At 42.6% G+C, this 15,604-nt stretch overlaps 1 protein-coding gene across 1 annotated transcript in view; it reads left to right on the forward strand.

Annotated features, from left to right (window-relative positions):
* Positions 1–2,941: 2,941 nt before the first annotated feature.
* SLC12A2 (solute carrier family 12 member 2) overlaps positions 2,942–15,604 on the forward strand; it is a 108,790-nt gene continuing 96,127 nt past the window's right edge. The window contains exon 1 of the mRNA XM_058539790.1: positions 2,942–3,741. Coding sequence (XP_058395773.1) covers positions 3,007–3,741 — 735 coding nt within the window. The 5' untranslated portion in view covers positions 2,942–3,006. The remainder of the gene's footprint in view (positions 3,742–15,604) is intronic.

The following is a 15,604-nucleotide window of genomic DNA, read 5'->3' on the forward strand; positions in this document are numbered from 1 at the left end:
TTTCCTTGCTTCTTTCTGTCCCCACCACTTACCCGCTTGTATATTTACAAGGTAGCTAGATTGATTCTTTAAATATATGTCAAATCATGTCATTCCTCTACTCAGACCCTCCAATAACTTGCTATCTGCTAGGGGCTGAATTGTGTCCCCCCAAAATCCATATGTTGAAGCCCTAACCCATGTGACTATATTGGAGATAGTGCTTTTAAGGAAGTGATTAAGATTATAAGAGGTCATAATGGTGTTACTCTCATCCGATAGAACTGGTGCCCTGACAAGAAGAAAAGACATCAGAGTTCTCTCTCCACCATGTGAGGACACAGTGAGGAGGCTGACTGAAAGCCAAGAAGAGAGCCCTTACCAGAATCTGACCATGATGGCACTCTTGATCTTAGACTTTCCAGCCTCTAGAACTGTAAGAACATAAATTTCTATTCTTAAAGCCACTCAGTCTATGGTATTTTGTTATGGCAGCCCAAGCTGACTAATATATCATCCCCCTCAGAGCAACAGCCAAAGTTCTCCCAATAGCCAAACAGGTCCTACACATTCTACTCTGCCACGCCTCCAACCCCTAAACTCTCTGACTTAATCACCTTTGATTCTCCCCATCCCTTAAGCAGCTTCAGCCACAATGGCCTACGTACAATTCCATGAACATGTCAGGCATGCTCTCACTTTTGGGCCTTGGCTTTTCCTCTGCTTGCAACGTTCTTTTCTCAAATATTTGCATCACTCACTTTCTCACTCAAATGTCACCTTCTCATTGGGGCCATCCTATGAAAAATTTTACCACTTTCATCTCACACACATATCCCATACCCCTTTCCTTAGCACTCACTACTAGCATACTATATATTTTATCTATCTTATTTATTGCCTCTCTCTCTCTCTAGCCTATGAGCTCCATGAGAGAAAGGATTGTCTGGTTTGCTAACTTGCTATATCCCCAGAACACACAGCACCTTATAGTAGGTGCTTAACATTTGTTCAGTTCAGCGAATATTGAATTCCAACAGCCACTGAATTAGCTTTGGTACCACACAGATCAGCTACTAAGGCGGCAATCCCCTAGTAGAAACCACTGCTTAAAGCACCACCTGATTTTCTGGCCTCTTCTGGTTTCCTCTAATACTACTAAAGCTCAAAAGGGGCTTTAAAAACTGTGGCTACATGATCCAAGAGCTGTTCCTTCCTCTCTCCATCTCTACAATACAGATAATAAACTGTGATGAAAAGTTGTGCAAGTCAAATAACATCATGACAATTTTTTTGAAAACTGGCTGGTTGCAGCTTTCTTCACAGTATTTCCAAACAGTTCTGCAAACTCGGAGGCTCTTTGATCATTTTTCGAGGATTCAGCAAAGATGTTTATCCCCACAAATAAAATTTTAAAATACATAAATATAAGTACATAAATAAAAGACAAATGATGTGATGGAAGAAGGGCTTCCTCGGTGTTATGTGTTTTTATGTAGGGCTGTGGGTAGAATTTAGCTTAAAAATGGATTCTGCTGCTAAGAAAGCTGCAAAATTAAACTCCCCTTCATTTTACAGAAGAGAACATAGGCCTGCAGAAGAGAGGAGTGTCTTTCTGTTTTAATTAAAACAGAGGAATTCTTCACAACCAAAATCATGACGAAATTCCCGATTAGTGTTCCAGTGTTAGTTACTGCTCTCAGTGCATTCATTCTTAGCTGAGCTTCCCATCATTTCTGGAAATGCCTCAAGTTAAAAATCGCCTTGAAACAGTCAGGTATCACAACTAAGCCTCCTTCTCACCTTCAAACATAATAGCTTTTAAAATAAAGGTGTCATCGCAAGTGTGGACACACCCACTGCATCACGACTGGAATTAGTCTCTGGTTATGCAAATCTAACCCTGCCAGGCGGGTGAGTTTACCGCCTCAAAGGCAGCACAGAGGAAATCCTGCCTCCCCCTAGGCTCAGGCCTAGAGTGTGTGCGGGGAGTCGGGGCGGGTTTGAGCTCCGAGCAGACCTCGCGGGGGCGGGCACACGTCGCCCGCAACTCCGGAAGCATCTGCGGCCCGAGGGGAAAGCCTTGGGCATCACCCGCACGAGCCAGGGGCGGTCGGCGACTCCGGCAACGCCTCGGGTACCACGCGCCTGAGGAGAAGCGGCCCAGTCGCCCTGCAGCATCTCGCGAGATCTCGCCGGCTCAGCCCAAGTATTGCGAATTCAGAACTTGGGGAGGAAAAAAAAAGCGAGCAGGCGAGAGCCCCTGGAGCCGTCGCGGTGGAGGCGGCTGCCCCAGCAGCATCAGCAATCGGCGTGCGCCGTAGCAGGGCCCGGGCGCCGTCCGCAGCCTGGTCTGCCGTGGCCTGGGCTGCCGCCCACTGACGCGCGGCCCCAGGGGCGGGGAGAGAGGGAGGCGGCCGCGGGGGGGGGCAGCTCCTTTTCGCTGCAGAGCGGGGAGGGGGAAGGAGGTGCAGGGGTGGGAGGAGGGCGACGGAAGAGGAGGTAGCGGCGCGGAGATCTTCCCGGCGACGGCGCTGAGGCGGCGCGCGGCCGCGCCTGCTCCCTGATCGCGCTGCTCGCGCTGCCCGCCTGCCGGAGGCCCGGCGCGGGCTGGCCGGACGCCACCCTCGCGCGCGTCGCTCTCGCGTGGGGTCGCGCAGGAGCCTGGGAGGGCCGGGGCGCTGAGGGAGCGCGGCCGCGAGCCACTGCGGGACCTCGGGTGGGCGGGCTGAGGGGCGGAGGAGCCGCCGGCCCCGCCTCCCGCGTGCTGCATCCCGAGCCACCACCGCCGCGGCCCCGCCGAGGCTTTAAACAGCGGGGCCAGCCCCGCGCCCGCTGCACTCGCGCGCTGACTCGGCTGCCGGCTGCTTTCGTGCCGGCCCGGGCTAGCGGCGGCGAGCGGGTGGCGGGGAGGGCGACTCCTTCACCTGGCGTTGCGGCCGCGGCCACTGCCTGCCAGGGGCGCGGAGGGCTTGCAACCCGCGACGTCCTCCAGACTCTCCGGGTCCGCCGGGGGTTCGGGCGGCGATGGAGCCAGGGCCCACGGCGCCCTCCTCCGGCGCCTCGAGGCCGGCCGGGGTCGGGGAGGCGCCGCCAGCCGCCGCGCTGGCTGCCGCCGGGGTGGACCTGCCCGGCACGGCCGTGCCCTCGGTGCCTGAGGATGCTGCGGCCGCGAGCCAGGGCGGCGGCGGGGTCCGCGGTGAGGGCGCCGCGGCGGCCGGGGACGGGCTGGGCAGACCCCTGGGGCCCACCCCGAGCCAGAGCCGCTTCCAGGTGGACTTGGTTTCCGAGAACGCCGGGCGTGCTGCTGCTGCGGCGGCGGCGGCGGCTGGTGCTGGGGCGGGGGCCAAGGAGACTCCCGCAGACGGGAAAGCTAGCAGTGAAAGCGGGCCAGCCAAGGGCAGTGAGGAAGCCAAGAGCCGCTTCCACGTGAACTTCGTGGACCCGGCTGCCTCCTCGTCGGCGGACGAGAGCTTGTCGGATGCGGCGGGGGTTGGAGGCGACGGGCCCAACGTGAGCTTCCAGAACGGCGGGGACACGGTGCTGAGCGAGGGCAGCAGCCTGCACTCGGGCGGCGGCGGCAGTGGGCACCACCAGCACTACTACTATGACACTCACACCAACACCTACTACCTGCGCACCTTCGGCCACAACACCATGGACGCCGTGCCCAGGATCGACCACTACCGGCACACAGCAGCGCAGCTGGGCGAGAAGCTGCTCCGGCCCAGCCTGGCGGAGCTCCACGATGAGCTGGAAAAGGTGAGCTCTCCCGGCCTTCTCCCTGTAGCCCTCTCGCCAGCCCTCCTTCCTTCCCCAGCGACTGGTCTGTGCTGACCGCGGAATGTGGCGCTCCACGGGTGAGGTGGTGGGAATGGACGTGCACCACTCTAGCTAGCATCGTTGGATTCAGCTGTCAAAGGTGGACTTGCAGAGGAATATAACTTAATCTCTTAAAAGTTTGCAGCGGGTTAGGTTAGTTACGTGATACGAAAGAGGCTGCATTTAACCACCTTCCCCATCCAGTTATCTCTCTCGTGTACACTTACTTTCTCACCTACGCTTAACAGTTAGCACCTCTCTGAATGACAGTTCTACTTGTGGGCCCGGAGGAAGGAATGTGCAGGAGGGTTAGGTGAGGATGTCTTTTGGGAGAGAGTGGAGAACACCTACCATCTGTGTCCTTTTTAAAGGTTGTATGGTATGGCTTATGTGTATCCATTAGGGGTCCCAAGAGTGGGAACGTTAGTGTTTCAAGGGAAAATCTTAAGAAGGTGTGTTTGTGGTCTATGAATTATTAAAGCTCAATTCCTGCAATCTTAATATGCAAAGGATCATAGAAATCTTACGTCTTGGGACATGCTGTTCCTGATAATGGCATAAATCATTTTCTGTAATGTAAACCTTTTGGGAGAGGACTATATAAAAAAATTGGCGAGGGAGGGGCAGAGTCTAAAAAAAGAGAGAAACAGGACAATTGGTTTTTTCTGTGGAGGATGTACAGAAAGACCTTCTGGGGTCTTGCAAAGTAGTTATACTATGTGAACAGAAAACCATCCCTATAAACTCTATTGATTTCTGTAATTCTATTTTTTATGGCCATATATGACTTTTATTTCTTCAGGGTACAAAATCGTTATTTTGGGATAACATTGATGCTGTTGAGATTCGATTAATGTTTAACATTTTTATGACTTGGGATTACTTGAAGTCAGCCTTTACAAGTGGATAATGACTGCATTGATGGCATTTTGTGAATGTGAAGAGTTGGTAACCATGTAGATTAGACTGATCATAGTGTGCACAGTTTAAATACAGAAAGTATGTAATTTCTTTTGGATGTGATTATTTGATCTCATACAGTCATTTCATACAAGACTGTACTTGTCCCATGGTTTGATAATGTAACATTCATACAGTTTGAAATAATTACAGAGGTCCCAACGCTTTATAGCTTATTGAATGTTTAAAAGCCTGACATCATTTAGCTTTGGATAATACTACTACTGTTATTCCATTGTGATATTTTGTCATATCAGAAGAAAAACAATTTTTAAAACATTTCTTTTATTCCTACTCCTGTAGTTTCTCTCAAATCTATTATTTTTTTCCTTTCAAAACTCAAAATCTTTGTCAAGTAGATGTGTAGCTGGTAATTTTCTTTTTCTTAGAACATTTTTATTATTGAAAATATCATGCAAGTACATTTCAGATTTACTTCACCAAAGCTGATTAATTTAGTAGTAGAGCAGTCTATATTTACCCATATGTTTTAGAAAGGCTTTTTTTAGTTGAAGGATATTATATGCCTTGAACTTGTATGCTTCCTAGGAAAGTTTTTGTTATTTTAAATTAAATTCTCTCAACAAAGCACTTGAAGTTCTCCAAAACTTCAGGGATTTTTTGTTTTGCAGTTTTGGTCAGTTTAGTGTCTAAAAAAGAACACTTGTATTGTTAGCTGTATAGTAGTTGAAGAAGTCGCCTAACCGCTCAGCCTCAGCTTTCTTAGCTTTCAGGGTTATATTGGAAAAAAATGCACATAAATGCCCATGTTCAGTGCGTGGAAAATAATGGCTAGTGCAGTTATTATTTCGATCTTATATTGGCCCTTCAGAAAGTATGTAAACTCTTCAATTTTAGAATCTCTTAATTATCACGTTATTAGATGGATGTACTATACAGAATGTTATGTTCAGCTTCATTTATGCAACAGGTAGCATAATGAATTCTTTGTAGTTTTTTACCTTCTACCACTTGGTCCTTTATAGCTAATAGGTTATATTTAGGTTAAATAAGCATAGAACCTCAGATTGAAGATAATTTTGTTTAGAATTTAGCAAATGGATTAAAGAAAAATGTCATATTGAAGAGTATAAATCTGACTATAGAGACATACCACTGTTCAAGGAGGGCAGGAGAGGAGTGATAGCATAGGTTGGCCAGATCCCCAAAAGTTGTTCCTCACCCTGTGTAGATTGACTTCTGCCTCCTTAAAACTTTTTCTAATGCTTCTAGCCCCATGTGAATCATAATATTTAGAGTTCTGTAACATTTAATTCTAGCACTTGGTTGATTGTCATGTAGTCTGCTTTGGTCACTAAGTGCTTAAGTATCTACCATGGCTTTAACTCTGTGCTAGGAACTATGGAAGAACTAAAGAAGTAAAAGACTAGCAGTCCAAAAACTTGTTAGGGAAAGGACTATTTTGTCTTCCTTCTACTTGAATTTCTTTCGTTGCCAAGCACTGTGACTTTTTAAAGTATTTTGCCTGAAAGTCCCACTGAAAGGGAATAGTTAAGTATCCTTGGTGCATCTTGCTGTAATATGCAGCCATTCTAGGGCCAGGACTCACATTTATTGGGGAGGGGAGTATCTTAGGTGTTGGCTGCATGGCTGTGGCACTGTGGGATGATGCAGTGATTAGCAAAACAGATACTGACTCTATATAGACATACATTAACCAAATGTTTGCACAAGTAACTTTTTTTTTTAATTTTATTTATTTATTTTTTTCCCCCAAAGGTCCAGTAGATAGTTGTATGTCATAGCTGAACATCCTTCTAGTTGCTGTATGTGGGACGCGGCCTCAAGCATGGCCGGAGAAGCAGTGCGTCGGTGCGCGCCCGGGATACGAACCAGGGCCACCAGCAACGGAGTGCGTTCACCTAACTGCTAAGCCACGGGGCCAGCCCACAAGTAACATTTTTTTCCAGTGCTATGAAAGAAAAGTGTAGGATGCTAGTGAGGATATAATAGGAACTTAATTAATTGGTGTATTGGGAGGCCTTTTTCAAGAAGTGTGACAGTGAAGCTGAGAGCTGAAGGATAAGTTGATGATAGGGCAGAACAACATTCTAGGTCAGAGGAACACCATATGTGAACGTAGTGAGCTGAGAGAGTGATTTGTCCAAAGAACTATAAGAAGGCCAGTATAAGATTTTATTATAAATGTAGTGGAAAGTTATTGAAGGATTTTGTGTGAGGGAGCAACATGATCTGTTTTGTTTTAACATCTCTGGCTGCTGGTTGGAGAATGGATTGGCAGGGGCAAGAATGGAAGCAGTTACATTACTATGCTTTGGGTTTCAGATAATAAGCTTTGGTGGCAGAGTGAATTGGATGTAGGTGGACTGGATGTAAGAATGAAAGAGAAGCTGATTCCCAGGTTTTGGACTTGAACCACTGAATAGATGATTACTCTTGCCGGAAATGGGAAAGACTGGAGAAGGAATAGATTTCAGGGGGAAGGAAAGAATTCTGTTTGAGTAGCCTATAAGACATCTTAATCCAAGAATCATTTTGAGGGAGAGGGGGCAGAATATATTTTATATGTATGTGAAATGTATATATGTATATGAAAATGTGTATGTATATGAAAAGTGTGTGTGTGTATATATGTAGTATGTATAGATATATATGTAGTCAAAGTCATGGGTGAAATTACTTAGGAGAGTGGGTAGATAAGAGAACAGAAATAGGGTCTGGGATTGGGCCTAGAGAATGCCTAAAGGTCTGTTAGAGATTGAGGAGACGCTAGCAAAGGAAATGAAGAAGGAGCTGCTAGACTGGTGAGAAATAGCCAGGAGAGCAATGTTAGGGAAGCTGAGAGACACGAGTTTTAAAGAAGGCAGAAACTCTTCAAAGTTGATGCCAGGAGTTGATTTTTTTTTTTTTTTAAGTATTTCAAAACATAAAACCAAAGTAATGATTCCTGCCTCTACAAGAAGAAATTAAAAAGTGGAGGGTAAATTAAAAAATAAATATTTGATGGACAACTTCAACGTGTGATGGAAAGCATGGTTATCAAATGTGGAAAAGTATAGTGATGGACAATACTTAATAGTTCCTACTGGATTTAAAGCATTATTGAAACAGTTTTAAGGGTAGCATTACCTTTGCACAGTTGTCTTTAGGCCAAGGCTTAGGAGCCTTTGGGTGCTGGTATGTCAAGTCTTTTTTATGGCCTCTCTATTTTAGCCTTTCTCATTAATATAAAGGGAAAAGGAAAGGAGCAACTATATCGAGTGTCTTTTATGTCTCACTGAGCTTGTTGGTTTTTTCATTTAATTCCTAAGGAATATGTCTTATACACATTTTACTCACGATAAAATGGGCTTGTAGAAGCTAAAGAAATTGCTTAATGCCCCTCTTATTGAAAGTGGTACAGCTGGAATTCACAGCCAGGTTTTTCTGACTCTAATGCCAAGACATAGTACCTCTTCCTTCTTATTATCTCTTCTTCCTACCTATCTCTTGTACCTGTTCTGAGATGGGAAGGATGTTGAAGTGGATGCATTGGGGCTTACCAACATAACCTTTCTACCTTGACCTCCTGAGAGTAGAATGAGTACATAACTGAGAGAAATGAGGAATTCTTGTGATGATGTAATCATTGATTAATATGACTGTCTCTTTCACTAGAATCTGAGCTTGTATCTCATTTATCTCCATACAGAGAATGGTCCTTAATAAAGATTTATTCATTGGGTATATCAAGGTGAGCAGTTCCTTCCACTTAACAAGGACTTTAAGTAAAACACTAAACAAGTATGTTGTCTTTTCTAACTCGGTATAGCTGCTTCTCTGAGTGGGCTGTGTTGGTTCTTGGACAGGAATCACACACTACTAATCACTGCACTATGTAGCTTGAGTCCTTGAAGGTCACCCTGGAGGAACAAGAATGGGTCACATCCCTGGGGCTAGGGAGTAGAGTAGAACTAGGACTGAGTAAAGTTGGGACTCTGATAAGAAATGCTTTCATGTGACAAAGTCACACTTGGACTATTTCACAATTTTGCCAGGGGCTCCGCTCTGCTAAACCCATGCCACCAGAGCTGAAATCTGGTTTACCCATAATACTGTAGGCATTCTCCAAGTATACACTAACTGACTGCCAGAGTAGAAGGAAAGATAAATTTGGGGATTTAAAATGTGGAAAAAAATCTGCTATCATAATTGACATCTTCTCTGTGTATATTTGTGTTCTTACTCAAATATCCAATCCTTTGAGACTAGAATTGTAAGGACCAAAATAGTGTTTCTTGGTTCTTATGTGTTGAGTGTGTTTGTTTCCAGTAATTTTTAATTACATGTTTCATATATGTGTTTGGAAAGTCTACAGTACTAATCAAATTGGTTCCATGCTGAAGTGAAATGAATATGAATATATTTATTTAACAAATCCTTATTGAGCACCAACAACAGCCCTGTTCTAAGTGCTGGGGATACAGCAGTGAACACAAAGCCACAGAGCTTTCGTTCTAGTGGCAGGAGACAATAAACAAATAGGTCAGATGTAACTGCCGTGAAGAAAATTAAAGGTGGATAGACAGTGAAGGCTGGGTGGTGCTGTTTTTGAGTAGTTAGAGGGAGCCTCTCTGAGAGGTGAACAGGCACAGAAGGGAGTGAGGGATCACTCCATGCAAATATCTTAGAGAAAGAACACTCTAGGCAGAAGAATTGCAAACACTAAGACCCTGAGATGGAAGTGTGCTTGGCGTGATACAGGAACAAGGAGGCCGACAAGACTGGAGTGACAAGAGGGAGAGTGATAGGAGAGGCCAGAGCAGTAGCAAGGAACAAATAATGTAGAACCTTGTTGATCATGATAGACTTAGGATTTTACTCTGAGTGATGTAGGGGGCCAGGGAGGATTTTGAGCACAGACTTTGATGTGATCTGACATACGTTTTTAGAATATCACTCTTGATTGCTGTGTGGAGAATATACTGTAAGGGGGTAAGGGTGGAAGCTGGGAGACCAGTCAGAAGCCTATTGCAGTGTTTCGATTAAGATGACAGTGACTTTTACTAGGTAATAATGTTTGATAAAATGAGAGGTGTTCAGATATCTTCTGGATATGTTTAAAAGGTAGAATCGTTGGAATTTGCTGATAGTTTGGATGAAGGGTGTATAGAAAGATTAGTGCCAGGGTTTTCCCCCCATTTAGAATCAGTATTTATGGATATGGGGAAGACGGGAAAGAACAAGTTTGGGAAGTGGACTTAAGAGTTGGATTTCATTCTACAAATTAGTTCTACAGTAGGGCAGACACTTACACAATTGCAGCTACTGGTTTGTGAAATAATAGAACTTAAGAAAATGGGTTTTAATTTGTAGCGTAAAATATGCTTTTATGCTACAAATTTCAGGTAAAATCATGAAAACCAATAGTTTTTCAAATAGGGTACAGAGAGGTAGGGAACTAGTGGGTTGATTCCACAAAGTAAAAGAGGAAGGGATGGACAACAAGGAAAACTTCTTAAAATACTGAAGTTAAAAATATGTCAATGATTTCCCATTTAAAATACAAAAACTATCATCTGCCATGCACTTTATTATTCTTCCATTTTTCGCTAGAATCTGTACCAGTGCTGTCTTAAAGCTATTATGAAAAACTTGGAGCTGATAGGGATTTCTAATTAGAAGAAGAGGAAAATCTGAAAAGCAAAAATAGCTTAGTGGAATGTTGTTTCTTTGCAGAAGCTAATTATGGCTGGTGTATTTGTAGTACCCTTGGGCTGAGAAATTTCTCTGCTTTAAATTTTCACTGCTGTTCCTGCACATTCACAAATTAGATATTTATCTAAGTTAAGAATTCTAGAAAACTTTGGGATGGTTCTTTGTTGGGTTGTGTGAGTTAGTTCCTTTAACAGTGTAGCTTCTAACAGAGTTTAGTATGTGAGTCATTTTGGAGCTTTATTGTAGGTAGGTGGCTTGGTAAGACGTTATTGATTACTCTAGTGGAGGAAGACTTATTTGCTATAGTATGGCTTCTACCCCATCATGTCACCATATAGTTCTTGTTCAAGTCACCAGTGACTTCATCTTTATCACCAGTTCCAGGAAACTTTTTTTTTTTTCCCTTCCTCCAGCAGCTTTCAACCTTACAGCAGTATTTGATGTTCTTTTAACATCTTGTCACTTCCTTGGCTTCCATAACACCAATCTCTTTTTAATTTTTCTTCTCCCTTTCTGGGTCTTTCAGCCCAGTGTCTTTTGCAGTCTCCTTCATCTCTAAACTGACAATCCTTAAGGTATCATTCTGGCTTTTCTTCTTCCTCTGTCTTCTTTCTTCTCTCCTTATGCTATATCATCTGTAGGCTAATGACTCCCCAAATTTTGTATGCTACCCATACCCCTTTTCTGAGTTCTGGGCATTTAATGCCTGCTGGCCATTTTTGCTTCATGTCTCAAAAGCACCCCAGACTCATAGACTTATGATTTTCCCCCTTCCCCTCCAAAAACAAAACAGCCCAGCCTCTTCCACTGTGTCCTGTGTCACCATGAATGATACCACTATTCATCATATTGCACAAGTGAGAAACTTGAGAGTCATTCTTGACACTTGCTCTCATCTCCCCCCAAATCTAGGTCATCACTGTGTTCCTTCTATCACCTTTATTTCCTAAATATTTTTTTCATCTTCACTGCTACCATCCTAGATCAAACTGTAGCATATCCCTCTGCAGTAGCCTTCTAACTGGGTTCCCCGTATTCACTATGCCCTCTCATCACTATTGTGCCCAGAATGATCTTTTTAAAACAGAATCGATCATGTCATCCCTTGGCTTAAAACTAGCCCTACATTGTCTGTGCCTGGCCTACCTCTTCTTCAGTGTTTCAATTACTCAGTGGCATAATACTTCCCTTGGCCATAGGGCATTTGTACGTGATACTATCCGTGAACTCTTCCTCCCTTCTCCCCCATACACACACTGTTAACTTTTTAGTTTTAAGATTTTGGTTCAATCCTTATTTCCTCAGAGAGGAAGCCTTTATCCTCCAGTCTAGGATAAACCCCTTTTCCCTTAGAGCCCTTATTTCAGTTAGTGATAATATATTTGTTAATGTGGTTATTTGAGTCAACTTGAGGTGACTTCAAGCTCCACGAGAAGCAGAGTATGTCTGTGGCTATTTATCATTATGTCCCTAGTACCTCATGTATAGGCCTGACATAGCAGACCCTCAATCAATACGTGTTGAATAATAGAACTAATTCTTTATAAATTAATGTAGTATAAAAGAATCTTAAACACTTTTACATACCTTATATTTGTTATCTAGAATCTCTGAAAGACATTTGACAGACAAATTGCCCCAATTTGCACATTTGGAGGTTAGGATGGAAAAGAGCTAAGTAACCTGTACAAAATTATAGAACCTGTAACTGGCAGAACCAGGGTTGGTACTTGGAGCAAATATTCTGACTCCCAGAAAATTAACTACAAGAAAGTTTCTTATAAATGGAATCTTACTAATTTTTTTTTTAATTTCCTCTGCCTTTCCCTATCTATCTCCCAAAAGTGTGACCTAAATTTTTAAATGTCCTAGGATGATGCTTTGCAATACTGTAACCACTAGTCACATACGGTGTTAAACCAAGTTTAAATTAAAGTTAAAAATTCAGTTCTTAGTTACTTGAGCCACATTTTAAGTACTCAATACCCACATGTGGCTAGTGGCTACCATAATGGACAGTGGAGATATAGAACATTTCCGTCATCACAGGGAGATCCATTAGACAGTGCTGTCAAAGGAAGTGAAAGGAACTTTTTTCCTTCCTTCATGCCTCGTTTCTTTTCTTCTTTTCTTCCACATTAGATAGCCACCACTAGTTGAAAGTTATTCAACAGTCAAATTTTCATCTAATTTTGCATGGATACTTCCTCAAATAAAAGTATCTAGAACATAGTAGGTCCTCAATGAAGTATTTGTTGAATCAGTGAAATCTGTCTCTTTTCGATCTGGGAATGGAGATCTGGGTCTTTAATTGGAAAGGCTGTGAAAAATTGCTTAGTATTGTATAAAGTGTTAGAGTTTCCAAAGCACTCTTAACTTACATATCTGTATTTGGTCTTCAAATCTATCTTTGTAGGAGGTGGGTTTTCAGAAGGTCTTGGAGTAACAGTCTCATTTTGCAAGATTGTGGTTCGCCTAAAGCCACATAACCAGTACTTGGTGAGGCTGGATCTGTTTGAAACTAGATCTGTCTCCCTATCGTTTTCTTCTGGACCAGTGATTCCCAAATTTCTAAAAGAATCACTTGGAGAAAAATTACAGACTCTTGTCTTCCAAAGAATATACTGTATTCCCCCCTTATCTGTGGTTTTGCTTTCTGTGGTTTCAGTTACCCGCAGTTAACTTACAGTTTGAAAATATTAAATGGAAAGTTCCAAAAATAAGTCCTAAGTTTTAAACTGCCCGCCGTTGTGAGTAATGTGATGAAATCCCACACTGTCCAGCTCTGGACGTGACTCATGTCTTTGTCCAACATATCCATGCTGTATATTCCACCCTTCATTAGTCACTTTGTAGCTGTCTCAGTTATCAGATCAACTGTCGCAGTATCACAGTGCTTGTGTTAATGGCCCCAAAGCGCAAGAGTAGTGATGCTGGCAATTCGGATATGCCAAAGAGAAGCCTTAAAGTGTTTCCTTTAAGTGAAAAGGTGAAAGCTCATGACTTAATAAGGAAATAAAAAAAAATCATGTGCTGAGGTTGCTCAGTAAATAAGATCTACAGTAAGAACGAATGTTCTATTTGTGAAATTGTGGAGAATGAAAGAAAATTTGTGCTAGTTTTTGCTGTCATACGTCGAATATGTATGTACAGAAAAAAAGCATATATATAGAGTTCGGTACTATCCAGGGTTTCAGGCATCCACTCGAGGTCTTGGAACGTATCCCCTGCACATAAGGGGGGACTACTGTATATGTAGTTTTTGAAAAGCTTTCCTGGTGATTCCCATAGAGCCAGGTTTGGGAACCAAGAGTCCTAGACCGTGTTGAGAGTCTTACGGTTTGGTTATCTCTGACAGTAGTACATAGTTATTTTCTTTTAATGTGCTGATTCTCAGCTTTGAAATACCCTTATATAGACAAGTGGTAACTATCAAAGATCTGGCTTTAACCCTTGGCTAACTGTATATTGCATTGCATTAAGGTACCAGTTATTGAACATCTGCTGTGTTTCAGAAGCTGTCTAGTCTGGGCGCAATAACCTTGTGAACCAAGTGGTTTACAGATAGACAAACTCAGAGGCTAACAGCAACTTGCCCAAGTCTCACAGCCAGTAAGTGGTAGATGCTGGATTTAAACCTAGGCACATTAAGCTAACCTCACATTAAGCTCATAACCTAAGCTCACATGTGAGGTATTAGGAGAAACATATTAGATGCCCCATTAAAATCCTATAGGGAAGTTAGACATACAAGTACTGACTGATAGATTTGAGTCCTGATGAGTTCATGTGGAAAAGTTGGGCCTAGATATTACCCCTCTTTTATAGAACCTAATGGTTTCAGACATAAACAATCAGGCTTTACTATTTAGAAATTAAGCTTTATGATAAATTATTCTCGGTACTGGCTTACCTGTAAATTTCAAGAAATAACAGATTTGATTTGTAGGCTTGGAGAAATTACAATACTGTCTTACCTATTTCAGTCCCAGTTATTTGGCAGATTTGCTGATCAGAAACAAAGCTGATCCAGTAATTAAGCAAAGCAAGGGATTCACCACACCGGCACTTGGGGACTGTATAATTACACTTTATAGGTAGTTATAACCAATATGGCTTTCTGGTCTCCAGAACCAGGGTAGGTTAGAAGGGAAAATGAACACTGGCAGAGGTGGATCCAGAGATAGCCAGCGTGTTGTAGAGACAGAAGACAAGAAAATCGTGAAAAGCAGAAACAAAGTTCTCAGAAAATAGCAGCCTAGAATAGAATAGAATAGCCTTTTAGAGTAGACATGTTGCCATCTAGCCTAGTGCTGGCACAAAATAACAACAGTGTTTTAAATCTTAATCTAAAAAAGAGTCAACAAACCACACATTTTTGGAAAACTTCAGTCTCAAGTCATCCTGGAGTATCAAATTTTAAGAGGCTAAAGATTAATCAGGATTTTCAAAAGCAGCACTAAAAAAATTTACTCCAAGAGTTTCATTGTGCTTTGTTTATTTAAAATGTTTATTGTTATTTCATTATGAAAAGAAAATAATATAGAAGATTTGGAAAATAGAAAAAGTAAAGACTTCAAATCCTTAACAACATTTTTGCACCTTTTTTTTTTTTAAGTGAGGAAGATTGGCCCTAAGCTAACATTTGTTGCCAATCTTCCTGTTTTTGCTTGAGGAAGATTGTCTCTGAGTTAACATCTGTGCCAGTCTTCCTCCACTTTGTATGTGGGACGCTGCCACATCAAGCATGGCTTGATGAGTGGTGTGTAGGTCTGTGCCTGGGATCCGAGCCCGCGAACCCTGGGCCGCCAAAGTGGAGCATTATAACCCGACCACTATGCCATTGGGCTGGCTCCCAACATTTTTGCTTTTTTATGTACATTTTAAAACGACAATTTTATATCCTACTCTTTCTACCTAGGAGAAAGTAATCATTAGTAAATAAATAATCCAAGTTTTCTATGTCACCCATAGTAACCTTCTATTTAAGTGAATGTGTGATATATATGTACCATATAATGCATGTACCATAACTTGCATTTTCTCTTTGTAGACTGTTTAGTCCGTTTACATTATTGTGATTTGGTTGTAATTAGGCCTGATATTTTGGGATTTGTTTTCTTTTTATATCTGTTTTTTGTTCCTCTAATCCTCTTTTCCTGCC

The sequence above is a fragment of the Diceros bicornis genome, chromosome 1, assembly GCF_020826845.1.
Source record: "Diceros bicornis minor isolate mBicDic1 chromosome 1, mDicBic1.mat.cur, whole genome shotgun sequence".
NCBI classification, from domain to species: domain Eukaryota; kingdom Metazoa; phylum Chordata; class Mammalia; order Perissodactyla; family Rhinocerotidae; genus Diceros; species Diceros bicornis.